At 39.8% G+C, this 18259-nt stretch overlaps 1 protein-coding gene across 1 annotated transcript in view; it reads right to left on the bottom strand.

The window, feature by feature from the left end:
• Positions 1–18259, bottom strand: part of MGA (MAX dimerization protein MGA) — a 109656-nt gene that overhangs the window by 90530 nt on the left and 867 nt on the right. The window contains exon 2 of the mRNA XM_021695610.2: positions 10127–11257. Coding sequence (XP_021551285.2) covers positions 10127–11190 — 1064 coding nt within the window. The 5' untranslated portion in view covers positions 11191–11257. The remainder of the gene's footprint in view (positions 1–10126; positions 11258–18259) is intronic.

The following is an 18259-nucleotide window of genomic DNA, read 5'->3' as shown; positions in this document are numbered from 1 at the left end:
ATGTAAGTGGTTTTAAATTTTTGTTACCGAATTTGGCAATTAATCAAATTTTAAAACCTGTGTACCCTTCGATCCAGGCAGTTCCATTCCTATGAAATCCTTGTATTTGGAAAAGTGTCCAAGAACATGTGCATGAGAAATTTTACTGCTACATTTGTTATAGCCAAACTGGAACAATCTCAAGGTCCATCAAGAGGCCTGATTAAATTCATTTTATGGATACCAAACGGCCCTTTGAAAACGCTTAACATAGGATGTTCACTGTTGTGATTAAAAAAGGATTCTAGGGTGGCTCAGTTGGTTAAGCATCTGCCTTCGGCTCAGGTCATGATCTCAGGGTCCTGGGATCAAGCCCCACGTCGGGCTCCCTGCTTCTCCCTCTCCCACTCCCCCTGCTTGTGTTCCCTCTCTCGCTGTGTCTCTGTCAAATAAATAAATAAAAATCTTACAAATAAATAAAATAAATAAAAAGGGATTCTAGACTACAGAACACTATTTCACAAAACCATTTCATAGGGCGCCTGGGTGGCTCAGTTGGTTAGGCGACTGCCTTCGGCTCAGGTCATGATCCTGGAGTCGTCCCGCATCGGGCTCCCTGCTCAGCGGGGAGTCTGCTTTTCCCTCTGACCCTCCCCCCTCTCATGCTCGCTCTATCTCATTCTCTCTCCCAAATAAATAAATAAAAAATCTTTATTAAAAAAAACCATTTCATCTATTTCTAATTTTGGTATTTGTGACTTCCTCTTTTCTTTCCTATTAACTCAGAGTGGTTCTTCTCTATAATAATGTCATTCTCCCTTACTTGCATTCTGATGTGGGGAAAAAAAGGTAATGAATGCCTTTGGCTCATGATCCCAGGGTCCTACCTTTTCCCATTTCTTGGGAAAAAAATATATGTGCCAGTGATTCCAGGTACACCCATGTCAGTGTTCAATTAGCCAATCAAATGTAAAAACAAAAACTATGCCATACTTGGAAAAGTTGAAGGATCTGTGAGTGTTTAGGTTGGAATTATGTAGAAGGTAATATCATTAAGGCAAGAGTTATTTTGGTTGGGGCCTAGAAAAGTTCCTGAAAACAGAAGATGGTCAGTCACGTTTAGTTAATGCCTAAATAAAGAAGAGAACTCTTGGTGGTATATAAAGAATTTTTTGTCCAAATGTTTAATGGACAGTCACGTCAAAGAGGGTATGGACTGATTCTGTCCTCTACAACTACAATTACCTTAAGAAGAAAAAGTAAAAGTGGGGGCAAACTTACAAAAGAGGGAGCACAAAGATAAAAAGACAAATTTCAACTTACACAAAATAAGCAGTGATCCATTAATGGAATTAGCTGCCTCAAAAATTTGTGAAACCAAAACAGATAAAAACAAAAAAGACTAGGTGTTGACAAAGATGTGGAAGTAAGAGGAACTCCTGTACATTGTTGGTAGAAGTGTAAATTGGTATAATCATTTTGAAAAATTCTGGCACTATCTATCTACTAAAACTAAAATACAGCAATTCTATGCCCCAGCAATGTAATCATATTCAGTGGACTGAGCAGAAAAGAGCCAAGGAATTAAAATATATATGTATGATTTTTTAAAAACTTTTAAATCAACAAATAGGAGATTTGCAAACTTCTTCTGTAGAGAGGAAGACAGTAAATATTTTAAGGCTATGCAGGCCTCATATAGTCCCTTTTAAATATTCTTATGTACATACAAAACAGGCTGTAGGCCAGATATAGCCAACACCTGCCTAAAAATAATCTGAGCTCCTAAAACAAGCATTTGGAGACAAAGTTTGCATATAGCTAAATACCATTTTCACAACTGAAAATAATGCTATTTCTTGGAGCATGCACTTCAAGTTGTTCCTTTTTTTTTTCCGAAACAGATTATGCATTTGTAAATCTGAACCATTTTCTTGATCCATTAAGATCAAAAACTCAACCACATTAACACCAAAAAACTGCTCTCTATAACAAAGAAATACACCTGACCCTTTCAGCTAACAAACTCCTTCTCACCCTGGCCTCCAAGGTAATTTTAAAAATAAATTCTCCAGGCTACCTGGGTGGCTAAGTCAGCTAAACGTCCAACACGACACCCCTGATTTTGGCTCAGGTCATGATCTCAGGGTCCTGGGATCGAGAGCCCCATGTAAGGGACCCCCCCCTTTAGCAGGTAGTCTGCTTCAGGATTCTCTCCTTCCCCCTCTGCCCATCCCCCCAACTCAAGCTCACAAGCACCCACGCACTCTCGCAGTCTAAAATAAATAAATAAATGTAATATGGGGCACCCGGGTGGCTCAGTCGTTAAAGCGTCTGCCTTCGGCTCAGGTCATGATCCCAGGGTCCTGGGATCGAGCCCCGCGTTGGGATCCCTGCTCCTCAGGGAGCCTACTTCTCCCTCTCCCACTCCCCCTGCTTGTGTTCCCTCTCTCGCTGTGCCTTTCTCTGTCAAATAAATAAATAAAATCTTTTAAAAATAATAATAAAAAAATAACAAATAAAAGTAATAAAAATAAATTCTCCATTATCTAAGGATAGATTAAACTCCTTCTGGATAATGAGCTTAAAGATACTGATAGTGAACTGCTCAAATTTTTTTTAATTGTGTTGGGTAATAAAGATGATTAGACTATGGTTGGAAAATCAGTTATAGATGACATTCACTAGTTACAACTATTAAAAAAATACTACAGTCTACACTGATACTAGTATAGCCAATTCTCTTATGGTTACTGTTCGGATGCAGTATCTTTTCCCATTATTTTTTCTTTCGACCGATTTCTCTCTCTCAACCTACAGTGTTTCTCTAGAAAACAGCATATAGGTGGATGTAGTTTTTTATCCAGTCTGACAATAACTCATAGATTTTAGAGAGAGTGCTTTTTTGGGGCGCCTGGGTGGCTCAGTCATTAAGCATCTGCCTTTGGCTCAGGTCATGATCCCAGGGTCCTGGGATTGAGCCCTGCATCGGACTCTCTGCTCGGCGGGAAGCCTGCTTCTCCGTCTCCCACTCCCCTTGTGTTCCCTCTCTTGCTGTCTCTCTCTGTCAAAAAATAAAATTAAAAAAAAAAAAAAAACACTACAGTGGTAAGCAAAAATTGAAAAGAGCACTCACTCCAAAAACGTCCTTTAGAAAAAGCAAAGCACTAACTTGTCCATAAACAAGTCAAGGGGAACTCATACGCATGGGGATTCCAAACTCAAAGAATAGCAATAGTTAACGGGATACAAATTAAGTGAGAAAGAAAAGGAAAAGTACTGGGCTGGGATTTAGTTCTGCCGCACTTGTGTTCTAACATTCCAAATAAGGCAAGTTTCTGATTTCTAGTTCCACATGTAAGAAGCTTGGAAGTTGCCACTATGTCCTAAGCAAGTAAAATGCTAAACAGACTGAAAAATCAACTCTTCTTGGATCTGTAAGATAGGTGAAGACACAGTGCAAACTACTGAGATAGGTGGAATACAAGGGGGTCCTGGCTTTAGTGCAGCAGAGACTAACAAGTAAAAACCATCTCAGGGGGTGCCTGAGTGGCTCAGTTGGTTAAGCGACTGCCTTCAGCTCAGGTCATGATCCTGTAGTCCCAGGATCGAGTCCTGCATCGGGCTCCCTGCTCAGTGGGGAGTCTGCTTCTCCCTCTGAGATCCTCCTCCCTCTCATGCTCTCTCTCTCTCATTCTTTCTATCTCAAATAAATAAATAAAATCTTTAAAAAAAAAAAAATCTCAGGAACCAGTGCCAGCCAGGGTAAAAAAACCTGAATTATAAATGACAAATTGCTAGAGGCTCAGTTTTAGTAAGTCTGAAAGTTAAAAACTCCAGTGGAAAGAAGAGCTCCCTCACTTTTTATGAGTTTTATCCCCAGGAGCTAGACCAGGTTCTCACAGTAGATATCTCCTCATGGGAAACAAAAACAAAAACAAAAACCAGCAGGGCAGGGGGAAGCACTCTGTTGGTAACAATGAGGCCTGACCTCTAGAGAAAGCAGTTAACAAGAGCCTAACCTGCTAGGGTTTTATCAGAGCCTAACTGCCCTAAGTGAACAGAAATATCCAAAAGCTGCTACTTTGAAAAGATCAATAAAATCAATAAGCCTCTAGGGGCAGCTGGCTGGCTCAGTAGGTAAAGCATGTGACTGAATCTCAGGGTTGTGGGTTCAAGTCTCACCTTGGGTGCAGAGATTACTTAAAAACAGTATCTTTAAAAAAAAATTAATAAGCCTCTAGCCAGGCTTATAAAAAAAAGAGGACACAAATTAAATCAAATATATAGGGGTCCCTGGGTGGCTCAGTCGATGAAGCATCCAACTCTTGGTTTGGGCTCAGGTCATGATAATCAGGGTCCTGTGATCAAGCCCCATATCAGGCTCCGCGCTCAGCGCAGTCTGCTTATCCCAATCCCTCCCTCTCTACTCCTTCTGCTAGCACATGCAGGCGTGCGTACACACAGGCTTTCTCTCAAATAGAATCTTTAAAAAAAAAAAAAGTATATAATGTGATAATGTTATCAGAAGGGATATCACTATAGATCCCATGGACATCAAGAAAATAATAAAGGAGGGACGCCTGGGTGGTTCAGTTGGTTGAGCATCTGCCTTTGGCTCAGGTCACAATCCTGGGGTCCTGGGATCAAGCCCCACGTTGGGCTCCCTGCTCAGCAGAGAGCCTGCTTCTCCCTCTCCCTTTGCCCCTCCCCCCAGCTCATGCTCTCTCTCTCTCTCTCTCTCTCCTCTATCTCAAAAACATATAATCTTTAAAAAAAAAAAAAAAGAAAGAAAGAAAATAATAAAGGAATACTATCAACAATTCTTTGTCCATAAATTTGACAAACCAGATAAAACGGACAATTCCCTGAAAAAAACAAACTGCCAAAACTCACGCAAGAAACAGGCAATCACAATAGGGCTATAACTACTAAAAAAATTGAATCAGTAACTAATAACCTTCCAAAACAGAAAGCACAAGGCCTAGGTGGGTTCACTAGCGAATTTTCCCAAACATTTAAGGAAGCAATTGTATCAATTCTCTACAACCTTTCAAAAATTTAAGTAGAGAGAGTACTTCTTAACTCATTCTACAAAGCCAGCATTACCCTAATACCAAAACCAGACAAAGACATTACAAGAAAATGACAACAATTGTTTAATAGCAAACTGAATCCAACAATGTATAAAAAGAATTATACACCTTGACCAAATGGGATTTATCCCAGTATGCAAGGCTGCTTCAACATTCAAAAATCAATTAATGTAATCCATCATATTAGCAGACTTAAAAGGAAAAATATTACATGACCATATAAATAAGAGTCAGAAAAAACATCTGACAAAATCCACCACCCACTTACAATAAAAACTCAGTTAAACTAATAGAAGGGAATTTCCTCAACTCGACTGAGAATAACTATAAAACACTTAAAGCTAACATCATACTTAATGGTAAGAAAGTAGAAGCTTTCCCAATAAGATCAGAAACAAGGCTCCTCTCACACTCCTGTTTATCACCATACTGGAAATCCTAGTTAATACAATAAAACAAGAAAAGGAAATAAAAGAAATACAGATTGGTTGGAGGAAAAGAAAGAAAACTGTTTCTGTTCACAAATGACATGATCATCTAGGTAGAAAACCCAAAAGGTTGACAAAAAAGGTTCTGGAACTAATAAGCTATTATAGCAAGGCTGCAGAAAATAAGCTTAATATACAAAAGTCAATCACTTTCCTATATACCATCAATGAACACGTGGATTTGAAGTTAAAAAGAACTGGAAGGTAAAAACACAATACTATGTACATTATCACCCAAAAAAATGAAATGCCTAAGTATGAATTTAACAAAATATGTATAGGATCGGGCACCTGGCTGGCTTAGTCAGTAGAGCATACGACTCTTGAACTTGAGGACATGTGTTCAAGCCCCACATTGGGCACAGAGCTCAAAAAAAGAAAAAAAGGGCGCCTGGGTGGCCCAGTCGGTTAAGCGACTGCCTTCGGCTCAGGTCATGATCCTGGAGTCCCTGGATCGAGTCCCACGTAGGGCTCCCTGCTCAGCAGGGAGTCTGCTTCTCCCTCTGACCCTCCCCCCTCTCATGTGCTGTCTGTCTCACTCTCTCTCTCTCAAATAAATAAATAAAATCTTTAAAAAAAAAAAGAAAAAAAGCCACAAACAAAAAAAAAATAGGGGGCACCTGGGTGGCTCAGTCGTTAAGTGACTGCCTTCGGCTCAGGTCATGGTCCCAGGGTCCTGGGATCGAGCCCCACATCGGGCTCCCTGCTCAGTGGGAAGTCTGCTTCTCCCTCTCCCACTCCCCCTGCTTGTGTTCCCTCTCTATGTCTCTGTCAAATAAATAAATAAAATCTTAAAAAAAAAAAAAAATAGTACAAGATCTACATGAGGCAAATGATAAAACTCAGATAAAAGAAATTAAAGAGCTAAGCAGATAAAAATGTGATACACACACACACAGAGACACACACACTGGAATATTACTCAGCCATAAAAAAGAATGAAATATTGCCATTTACAACGTAGTGGATGGAACTAAGAGCAAATTAAGCTAAATGAAATAAGTCAGAGAAAGACAAATACCATATGATTTCACTCATAGGTGGAACTGAAGAAACAAAACTGATGAACATAGGGGAAGAGAAGGAAAAATAAAATAAGATAAAAACAGAGGGAGGCAAACCATAAGAAACTCTTAACGATAGAAAACAAACTGAGGGCTGCTGGACGAGATGTGGGTGGGGGGTGGGGTAATGGGTGATGGGTATTAAGGAGGGCACTTGATGTAACGAGCACTAGGTGTTATATGCAACTGATGAATCACTAAATTCTACCCCAAACAATATGTTAACTAACTTGAATTTGAATAAAACCAAAAACATAAAAAATAAAAAAGCTAAATAAATGGAAAGAGATTCCATGTTCATAAATAGACACACTCAATATAGTCAAGTCGGCAGTTCTTCCCGACTTGATCTATAGATTAAATGCAACCACAATCAAAATCCCAGCAAGTTATTTGTGGATACTGATAAACTGATTCTGAGGTCATATGAAGAAGGAAAAGACCCAGAATAGCCAGCACCCAACACAATATTGAAGGAGGGAGAAGTACAAAGTTGGGGGGCTGACACTTCCCAACTTCAGCTTACTATAAAGTTAAAGTAACCAACACAGTGAGGTATTGGTGAAAGAATAGACAAGTCAATGGAACAGACTAGAGAGGCCAGAAATAGCCCCCCATAAATATAATCACCTGATCTTTGATAAAAGAACAAAAGACAATACAATAGAGCAAAGATCATGTTCTCAACAAATGGTACTGGAATGGCACGACATCCACATGTAAAAACCTGAATCTAGACACACACCTTCCATCCTTCACAAAAAATAAATGGATCAAAATGAATAAACTGAAATGTAAAACACTAACTGTAAGAATCCTAAAAGAGATCACAGGAGGAAGCCTACATGACCTTAGGTATTGTAATGACTTTTTAAATACACCACCAAAGGGGCGCCTGGGTGGCTCAGTCGTTAAGCGTCTGCCTTCGGCTCAGGTCGTGATCCCAGGGTTCTGGGATTGAGCCCCACATCGGGCTCCCTGCTCTGCGGGGAAGCCTGCTTCTCCCTCTCCTACTCCCCCTGCTTGTGTTCCCTCTCTCACTATGTCTCTCACTGTCAAATAAAAATAATAATAATAAAATAAAAATAAAAAAATAAATACACCACCGAAGGCAAGATTCATGAAAGAAATAATCGATAGGCTAAACTTCATAAAAATAAACTGCTCTGGGGCGCCTGGGTGGCTCAGTTGGTTAAGCGACTGCCTTCGGCTCAGGTCATGATCCTAGAGTCCCTGGATCAAGTCCCGCATCGGGCTCCCTGTTCAGCAGGGAGTCTGCTTCTCCCTCTCCCGCTGCCCCCTCTTGTGCTCTCTCACTCTCTCTCTCTTTCTCAAATAAATAAATAAATAAAATATTTTAAAAAATAAATAAATAAACTGCTCTGTGAAAGACAGTATCAAGAGAATGAAAAGAGAAGCCACAGACTGGGAGAAAACATCTGCAAAAGCCTCATCTGATAGAGGGCTGCTCTTCCAAGATATTTAAAAAAAAAACTCTTAAAACTTAAAAAAAATCTAATTTAAAAATGGACCACAAGGGGCGCCTGAGTGACTCAGTCAGTTAAGCGGCCAACTCTTGATTTCAGCTCAGGTCATGATCTCAAGGTAGTGCAATCAAGGCCCACACCGGGCTCCGGGCTCCGCACTTAGAGCAGAGAGAGCCTGCTTGAGATTCTCTTTCTCCCTCTCCTTCTGTCCTTCCCCCCCACTCATGTGCTAAGTAAATAAATAAAATCTTTAACAACAACAACAAAAAAAAATGGACCAAAGACCTTAACAGACACCTCACCAAAGAAAAAATACAGATGGCAATTAAGTGTATAAAAAGATGCTCCACATTGCACGTCATCGGGGAATTACAAATTAAGATAATGAGATACTACTATACACCTATTAGAATTGCCAAAATCCATAAAACTGACATCAAATGGTGACAAGGAGGTAGAGCAACAGGAATCCTCATTCATTATTGCTTGGAATGCAAAACAGCTCAACTACTTTAAAAGACAGTTTGGATATTTTTTACCAATCTAAACATACTCCTACCATACGATTTAGCAACACGCTCCTTGGTATCTACTAAAACCATCTGAAAACTTAAACATGAATGTTTATGGGAGCTTTATTCATAATTGCCAAAACTTGGAAACAACCAAGATGCCCTTTAGTAGGTGAATAGATAAATAATGGATGTCTGGTACACCCAGACAATGGAGTATTATTTAGCACTAAAAACAAATGTGCTACCAAGCCATGAGAAGACATGAAGGAAACTTGAATACAAATTACTAAGTGAAAGAAGTCAATGAGAAAAGGTTACATACAGTATGATTCCAACTATATGACATTCTAGACCAGGCAAAGCTATAGAGACAATAAAAAGATCAGAAGTTGCCAGAGGTTGGGGAGGGAGGGGAAGGATTAACAGAGCAGAGGATTTTTAGGCAATGAAAATACTGTATGATTCTATAATGGTACATATAGATCATTACACATTTGTCCAAACTCATAGAATATGAAACACTAAAAATGAACCCTAACCTAATCTGTGGACTTCAGATGATTATGATGTATCAATGGTTTATAAATTGTAACAAATATATTACTCTTGTGGAGCGTGTTAATAGTGGGGGATGCAATGTATGTGTAGCAGCAGAGGTTATGTGGGAAATCTCTACACCTTCCTCTCAATCTTTTTTTTTTTTTTTTAAGATTTTATTTATTTATTTGACAGAGAGATAGTGAGAGCGGGAACACAAGCAGCAGGAGTGGGAGAGGGAGAAGCAGGCTTCCCGCCCAGCAGGGAGCCCGATGCGGGGGCTCGATCCCAGGACTCTGGGATCATGACCTGAGCCGAAGGCAGACACTTAATGACTGAGCCACCCAGGCGCCCCACCTTCCTCTCAATTTTGCTGTGAACCTAAAACTTCTCTAAAAAAAATCTTTGATTAAAAAATAAGTAATGCGAGTTCAAATAAATAAGACAACAACACATCATGCTATTTTAACATGTAAGAATTTTCAGCTTATTTTTTAGTCAACTTCTGGATATTAGCTGTCCACAGGGCATTAAATTGTTAAACAGATACAAATAAGTTCACTTTGAATCCCTTCTGTGCCTCATTTGTTCCAGTTATGATTTGAAAGTATTTTCTTTTCCCTTCCCCAATTAATCAAGAGTTCTCTCTATATATTACCAAGGAACAGTCATGCATTATCAACAAAATCCTAAACCTAAAAACTCTAAAACTCTAAATCTAAATGAACAAAAGGTCCCCATTCTGAAAAACCATCTATTTTTGCCTCTAATTCTAAATCCCAAACCCAACTCATATTTATTACAAAAAAATAAACCGTCACTTCACAAAATGTAAAAGGAACTGTGGTATAGTTGATAGTGGCTTACATTTATCAGTATTTCAAGTCAGTAGTCCACACAACCAATATATTAAATCCAGTATTTCCTTTTATCTCTAAGAACAGAAAGGCTATTACCTACCTTTCAGAAACCTCTTGTTTCAATTGAGGAACTTCACCAAGGGCTGAATCAATATCCATGAAACCAAGAAAGTCCCGTTTTATACTGAGAGAAGGCTTCTCCAAACACTTGCCTGATGTTTCATGACCCCTCGATAAAGGATCTGAATCAGTTAGCTGTATCTCTGACCCCTCACCTTCTGTAAGACGGACCCGCTGACCAGGAGAACTGGGAACACTATTCCCTTCCTGGTCAGAGCTGTTCTTTTGCTTTCCATCTCTTTGGGGCTTACTATTCAGCCCATCATCCCGGAAGCCCTTAGCAAATGGATTATAATCTATTTTCAGCTGGGTAATCTGAATGTTCTGGTAAGCTGTTACTGCAAAGAATTCAGTCTGTGGAAAGGTAAAAGTGTGGACACCAGGGCCATTTAACTGTATCACCTCAGTAGCCTTTTCTGCAGGCACCAAATGAAGCCTCGGCAGGTACCGATGCATAGAGTGCAAGATGATGTGCCCTTCTTGGTCCAGTGTATTGTTGGTAAGTTTGAGTTTATAGAAAGAAACTGGTTGATGCATCCAATAATGACCTGTGGAAGGAGATTCTGGATGAATAAAAACCCTCCCCAAAACATGGGGCTCAGCCTTCCCACTTGGTTCCCACCAGCGCCCATTCCACTTATAACGATGGTTATCCACAGGAGATATATCCATGACAAGGATATACTTCATATTTGAATCTAAACCTGTTATCCAGTAACGACAATATGGAAACATGCGTCTTCCCTGCTTGGTCAGAATCATCTCTGTGCTTCGATGATAGAATTCATTCCACATACTATTGTTATCCAGGGTGACAGTGATTCCTCCCACAGTACAATCAGCTGGAAGACAAATCTTCCCTTTAGATTTTCCTGGTGATGACACACTGCTAGCCAAAGCACAGGCATCCCGATTAGTAACCAAAATTCCTTGATCAGTTTTGCCATTTCCTGGCTGTTTGAGGATGACAAAAAAGGTAGGTGCTGCTCCTGCCATTGTTCCACCATCTTGATTAGCCAATATAATCTGCTGTTTCTCCTCCATGATTCCAGTGGGAAACTCCGTCGTAAGATAACTGTAGTTACCACATAGTCACAGTGGCCTTCCCAGCCTGCAACAAAAAACAAAACCCTTTTAATCAAGTGAATGTTTGTTTTGTTATAAATACAATGATTATGTTATCCCCAAAATATATTCCTCAATTCTTTGAAGACTTTGCTTCTACCTTTCTCTCATCACTGTAAGGATATTCACTCCAGAATATTTAATATATTTTAAAATTCATTTTAGAATGGAATCTGGGTGGCTCAGTCAGTTAAGCAGCCGACTCTTGATTTCAGCTCAGGTCATGATCTCAGGGTCATGAGATCGAGCTCCGAGTCAGATTGCTTGGGATTCTCTCTCTCCCTCTGCTCCTCCCCCTGCATTCTTTCCCATAAATAAATAAGTAAATAAATAAATATTTCATTTTAATCTAATTGCAGTTGACCCCTGAACAACTCAGGGGTTATTAGGACCATCGACCTCCCCTCCCTGCACACATGGTAAAAATCCACATGTAACTTTTGACTCCTCAACAACTTAATTACTAATAGTCTACTGCTGATGGAAGACTTACCATAATATAAACAGCTGATTAATATATTTTGTATGCTATATGTATGATATACTGTACTCCTACAGTAAAGAAAAACTAAAAAAACCCTAAAAAAGAAAACATATTTGCAGTACTGTACTGTATCAAAAAATGGATAAAAGATAGGAAAAGCAAACACTTATGAAAATGTACATAATGTCAGAATAAGAAAAATGCAAAATAAAACCATCTTGACACTGTCTTTCGCCCTACCACACTGGCAAAAATCGAAACTTGGTAGAGGTGTTGGAAAGGTTTTAAGTCAACCAGCATTCTCATCTAACAAGATGCTGAGACTATAAAACAACAGAATCTCTATGACAGAGGGCAACATGAAAACATCAAAAGTACAAATGCATATACCCTATGAAACATCAGTTCTTCTAAGACCTTATCTTAAATATGTACATGCACGCACAGACACACATCCATGATAAGTGATGCATAAAAGATTCTTCCCTGTATTTCCCTGTACAACAGCAAAAGACTTTGGGGGTGTGGGAGAATCCATCAAGAAAGACTGGTTAAATAAATGGTGCTACATCCATAGAATGGAATATTCTACAGCTAAAATAGAGAATGTATAAATTTTATGGACTCATACTTTACAAGATATATCAAAGGCAAAATGTTCCAAAGGGTGATAGATTACCCTACACTTCTTTATAAAGTTAAAAACAAAAAGCCAAAGAAAGAAATAAATATGTATTTGCCTAACATATATAAACTATTTATATACAAATATATTTTTAAAGATTTTATTTATTTATTTGACAGAGAGATAGAGAGCACAAGTAGGCAGAGAGGCAGGCAGAGGGAGAGGGAGAAGCAGGCTCTCCGCTGAGCAGGGAGCCTGATGCAGGACTCGATCCCAGGACCCCGGGAGCATGACCTGAGCAGAAGGCAGCCGCTTAACCAACTGAGCTACCCAGGCGCCCCTAGACTATTTATAAAGATAGGAAAAGAACTAGTAGTGTTGGCTGTATCGAGGGAAAACTGGGAGAATGGGAAAACACGTTCTAAATTTTTTACCTTGTGAACATACAACCTATTCAAAAAAGGGTTAAAATTGGTTAATTTTTTAAAGTTATAATGAAAAATCCCACATACATTGTATGATTTCATTTATATGTAATGTCCAAAATAAGTAAATCTGTAGAGACAGGAAGCAGATTAGTGGTTGCCAAGAGGAGAAAGGGATAACTGGGACGACTGCTAACGGTATGGATGAGGTTTCTTTTGGGGGTGACAGAAATGTTCAGGAACTAAAAACCAGTGAAGTGTACTCTTAAAAATGGTAAATTTTATGTTATGTGATTTATATCTCAATAAAAAGTTATAAAGAAATCTCAGGTTATTATATTCAACTGATGTGCTCAATTACCTAAATATTCTACAAGATATAAAGTTATCTCCAATTAGCTTTTACACAAAAAGGAAGATGCTACATCACTACTCCTGTTTAAGTGGGTCAGTAATTTTGATTAATCAAATCCATCTTTTATTGGTTCTCATTTTAATTAAAAAGTCTAATTTTATCTTTCATCAGAGCTACTGACAAGCAGCAAAATCATATGATCTGAACCATACCTCCTTTTAAAGAACTGACCACATGACCAAAAAAAGCTCCAAAACTTAAAATATTCACAATTAGCCTGAGGATAAAAGATATTTTAAAAGTCAAGACTTCAAAAAAGGTTAGCTAGTGTTTCCTGTTATGGCTAGACATTAAAATAGAAATCTACTTTCTTACACTAAAGCAATAATACCCAGGAAAGATGAAAAAAAAAAAATCTCTTCTCCGATTTGGAGCTTACTTTTAAGAGATAAAATTTAGGGTGATTCTTTTCAAAAGCTGCTTCAGGCTTAAGGCAATTAAGCTTATTGTTTCCTAAAACTAACAAGTTTAGGCAACACCTATCAGAGATTGATAAAGCAAAATTTAAACAGACTAAGAAATCAAAATTAAGGGGCGCTTGGGTGGCTCAGTGTGTTAAGCATCTACCCTCCGCTCAGGGGTTTGGTCCTGGGATCAAGCCCCATTCCGGGCTCCCTGCTCAGTGGGGAGCCTGCTTCTCCCTCTCCCTCTGCCTGCCGCTCCCCTCTGCTTGTGCTCTCTCCCTCGCTTGCTCTCTTTCTCTCTCAAATAAATAAATAAAATCTTAAAAAAAAATCAAAATTAAGGTAACTGTAAAAATAAACAGTAAAGCTTAGAGAGTTCACAAAAACTAATACCTCTACAATGGCATATAACTAAAAGAACACAAAATCCTGTACTTAGTTCATGAAGTTCAAAGTTTTTCTCACAAACCACCAACTATTTTTGCAAGCAATTACGTAAAATATTCTTTTTAAGTATATTTAAATAGGGCACCTTGGTGGCTCAGGTGGTTAAGCATCTGCCTTCTGCTCCGGTCATGATCCCGGGATCCTGGGATCAAGTCCCTAAAAGGCCCCCTGCTCAGCGGGGAGCCTGCTTGTCCCTCTGCCTCCCCCCCCATGAGTAGATAAATAAAATCTTTAAAAAAAAAAAAAAAAAGTACATTTAAATATAACCAAGGTGGCAAAGAACTACCTGAAAAAAATTTTAGATATTCCAAACCAATGAATACATTAAAGGGTTCAAAATTTCTTAAACATTATCTTCTATAATATTAAAATCTTGATTTTCAGATTACAGGTAAAACTACAGAGCAAAGAAGTTTTAACCAATGCTTTAAAAAGCACTCTTAAGGGGCGCCTGGGTGGCTCAGTTGGTTAAGCGACTGCCTTCGGCTCAGGTCATGATCCTGGAGTCCTGGGATCGAGTCCCCCATCGGGCTCCCTGCTCAGCAGGAAGTCTGCTTCTCCCTCTGACCCTCCTCCCTCTCATGCTCTCTGTCTCTCATTCTCTCTCTCTCAAATAAATAAATAAAATCTTTAAAAAAAAAAAAAAAAGCACTCTTAAGAGGAACCTGGGTGGCTCAGTCCCTTAAGCGTCTGACTCTTGATTTCAGCTCAGGTCAGGATCTCAGGTTTGTGAGACACAGCCCAACAGGCTCCCTGCTGGACATGGAGCCTGCCTAAGATTCTCCCTCTCCCTCTGCACCACCCCCTCCTAAATAAGAAGCACTCTTAAAAATCTATGAAATGTCGGGGCGCCTGGGTGGCTCAGTTGGTTAAGCGACTGCCTTCGGCTCAGGTCGTGATCCTGGAGTCCCGGGATCGAGTCCCGCATCGGGCTCCCTGCTCAGCAGGGAGTCTGCTTCTCCCTCTGACCCTCCCACCTCTCATGTGCTCTCTCTCTCTCTCATTCTCTCTCTCTCAAATAAATAAAATCTTTAAAAAAAAAACTATGAAATGTCAAAGATTCAACTGACAGAAATCCCATTTAGTGTTACAGAACGCACTGAGTAAATTTTATGCTAACTTCATACATACATATTTCAAATTTTTCTTTTTGCTTAAACAAAAAAATTAAGTGCAGAAAAGTCAGCCTGCTCTATTTGAACTCTGCACAGATAAGAAATATAATATAAAAAACAATGTAAATATGTGTATTAAGACAGGAAAAAGAACTTTCAGACTTATGATATGTGTAAGGTCTTTTTCAAAAAACTCCTCTAAACTATTCCCTGAGTTGATGAAAATGCTTAAAACCAAAAACCTAACTTATGACCAAAACAATCTCTACTTCTTGAACTATATACTGCTACTAGTATAGAAACAAGAAATTGAATTCTTATTCCATAATCTTTAAGCACAGAGTCTACTATAAGCATGTCTACACTTCTGGGATCTATATAGGATCTTACAATAAGAGGATAGTCAATTCAGTATATTTAGCTACTTCAGACACACAACACTCGGAAGTCAAAGGCTTTAACCAACCGCAAAAAATCCAATGTACTTTAGGAAGGGTTAGGTTACTCATGAAGAAATAAATCTATTCCCAGCAAGATTCTAAAAATACCTTGTATTTGGCTCTCTAAAAGCTTTAAGGAAGACCACAGTTTTGGTAATTACAGCTTAAAATTTTTAAAATCTCAGTTCAGCTTTTCAGTATCAAGCATTTATCTATATAACTATAATAATGAGCCAAGGAAGTAAGCTTCCTAGTGGATGGTAAATAATTCACATTCCAAAAAAATCCCATCAGAACACACACACACACACACACACACAGGCTTTGAGAGAGAATGTTGTTTTCAGATAAATAATGTGGCAAGTGCCATAAATTGTTACAATTTCAGAGTCCCTATTCCAAATGTCTTTTCACCAATGACCTCTTTGGGAAATGTTTAACTACTAAAGCCATGACCCTCATACAACTTACAAAATACACTAGTTAGTTTACTAGGTAGTTACCTAATTCAATGATTCATGTACTGCTCCCTGCCCCCCCAACTTCCCCCTCCGAAAAAGCGCCCAATCAAAATAACTACTTTAAAAACACAAAATACGGGGCGCCTGGGTGGCTCAGTCGTTAAGCTTCTGCCTTAGGCTTAGATCATGATCCCAGGGTCCTGGAATTGAGCCCCGCATCGGGCTCCCTGCTCCTCGGGAAGCCTCCTTCTCCCTCTCCCACTCCCCCTGCTTGTGTTCCCTCTCTCGCTATGTCTCTGTCAAATAAATAAAATCTTTTTAAAAATAAATAAATAAAAACACAAAATATTCATATGCTGATCAACCTATTCTGAATGTTTCCAACGTTGCTAAAAATAACGGTAACCCTTCATATCACAAATGCATTACGGTATGGTAGGCACCAAGATGTTAGTTTGTTCCTTAATATAACCATTCGCTACAAAAAATAAACACTCACTACAAAAATATGGTTTAAGTTAAATTAAGTTTCTGAAACACAAATTTTAAGAGAATGGGTTCATTCGAGTGTCGGTATTTACCAATATACAATGGGCCCAGAAATTCAAAAAATCTTAAAGAAAAACAGAATTTGGGGGGCACCTGGGTGGCTCAGCCTTAGTTAAGCGTCTGCCTTCGGCTCAGGTCATGATCCCAGTTCTGGGATCGAGCCCCGCGTCAGGGCTCCCTCTCCCTCTGCCCCTCCCCCTGCTTGTGTGCGCTGTCAATTAAGTAAATTAATTAAAAATATTTAAAAAAAAAGAAAGAAAGAAAAACAGAATGTGGATATAATCAGAAAACATGACAGCAAATGGCGGCAAAAACAGTAAAATATCCAAACACCCAATTCTTAAGCATTTGGTTGATTTTCATAATTAAGTGATACATGCTAGTAGTAAGCACTTACTTTAGACCAGACAACATCCTGATCATTTTATAATCACCACAATCCTGTAAAGTAAATCTCAAAATACTACCTGAAATACGTTAGGTTTTAAGGCACAGAACTGAATTTGCCTAAGATACTAAGCCCCATCCCTTCTCTTCCCAGATATCACTAGTTAATACTAACTCCAGGAGCATTTTCTATTCTTAGGAATGATCCCTTAACTACAACTTGAGGTAATCAAGCTCTCAGGTCCCAGCAGTTGCACAAGCAAAATTTGAAGAACTAACTTTTATGGCAGAAACGGACAGTAACCAAACAGCCACTCTACCCCAGAATAAGTATGGCAAAGTACCCAGGGCACTGAATTTCCTGAAGTCCTAAGCATGTGTTTTTTGTTAGGTGAACTCAACCCACTCTACGCACACAACCGCTGCAAACATAACCATTCGGAAGCAAGAAGCACCAGCATGATCCCATATCCTTGTAAGTGAAAAGGCCTCCTACTAGTTCCTGCTAATCCCCGGGAAGAGCAGTCGCCGTCGACTATCAAGGGCCCAAAATCACCGCTTTTTAACTGCAGAGGCTAGCTGGCCGACAACCACGTGAAAAAATGCCGCAAGGAAAGCTCTTCCGGAGAAAAGAAGTCCCGACAGATCACGTGCCGTCGGCCGGAACCTGCCGAACGCTCGGCGGGATCCAGTCGCATTCTGTTACCGTGGAGACTACAGACCTGGCCACCCGGCCCTCTCCGGCCAGCCCCCTTCCCAGCAGTCGTCACGCCGCCTCCAGGCACTTTCCCTGCAGCCTAGCCGCGGCGTCGTGCCCAAAAAGAAGAGGGAGAGCAGGCAGTATTTGCCAGCTATTACGCCGCAGAAGCCTGAGAACCTTCACAACACCCACCGGGGGTGCGCGGGTGGGCTCGAGAGTTCTCTTGATCCACGTGTCTGCTCCGGCGACGCGAACCCTGAGGGTGGTCTTCTCTCAGAGAAAGCTGTACTTTGGTCACTCACGTTGTTCTGCCATCAGTCACCCCTCCTTTAAGACCTCACTCACCCCTCCCGGTTTGCACCCTCCCCAGGAGGAGGCATCCCCAGGGTTCCAAAAGCAAAGCAAAAATCTTCACAGGAAGACATTACCACTTTCCGCTCTCAACCCAGTCTGAAACGATCTAACTTCTCCATACTCTTCGCACATAGATCCCTCAACTCTGGTTACTGGTGTTCGAATAGATTTAGTTATATCCC

The sequence above is a fragment of the Neomonachus schauinslandi genome, chromosome 9 (genome assembly GCF_002201575.2).
Source record: "Neomonachus schauinslandi chromosome 9, ASM220157v2, whole genome shotgun sequence".
Taxonomy (NCBI): domain Eukaryota; kingdom Metazoa; phylum Chordata; class Mammalia; order Carnivora; family Phocidae; genus Neomonachus; species Neomonachus schauinslandi.
This window is presented reverse-complemented; position numbering and strand designations above follow the sequence as displayed.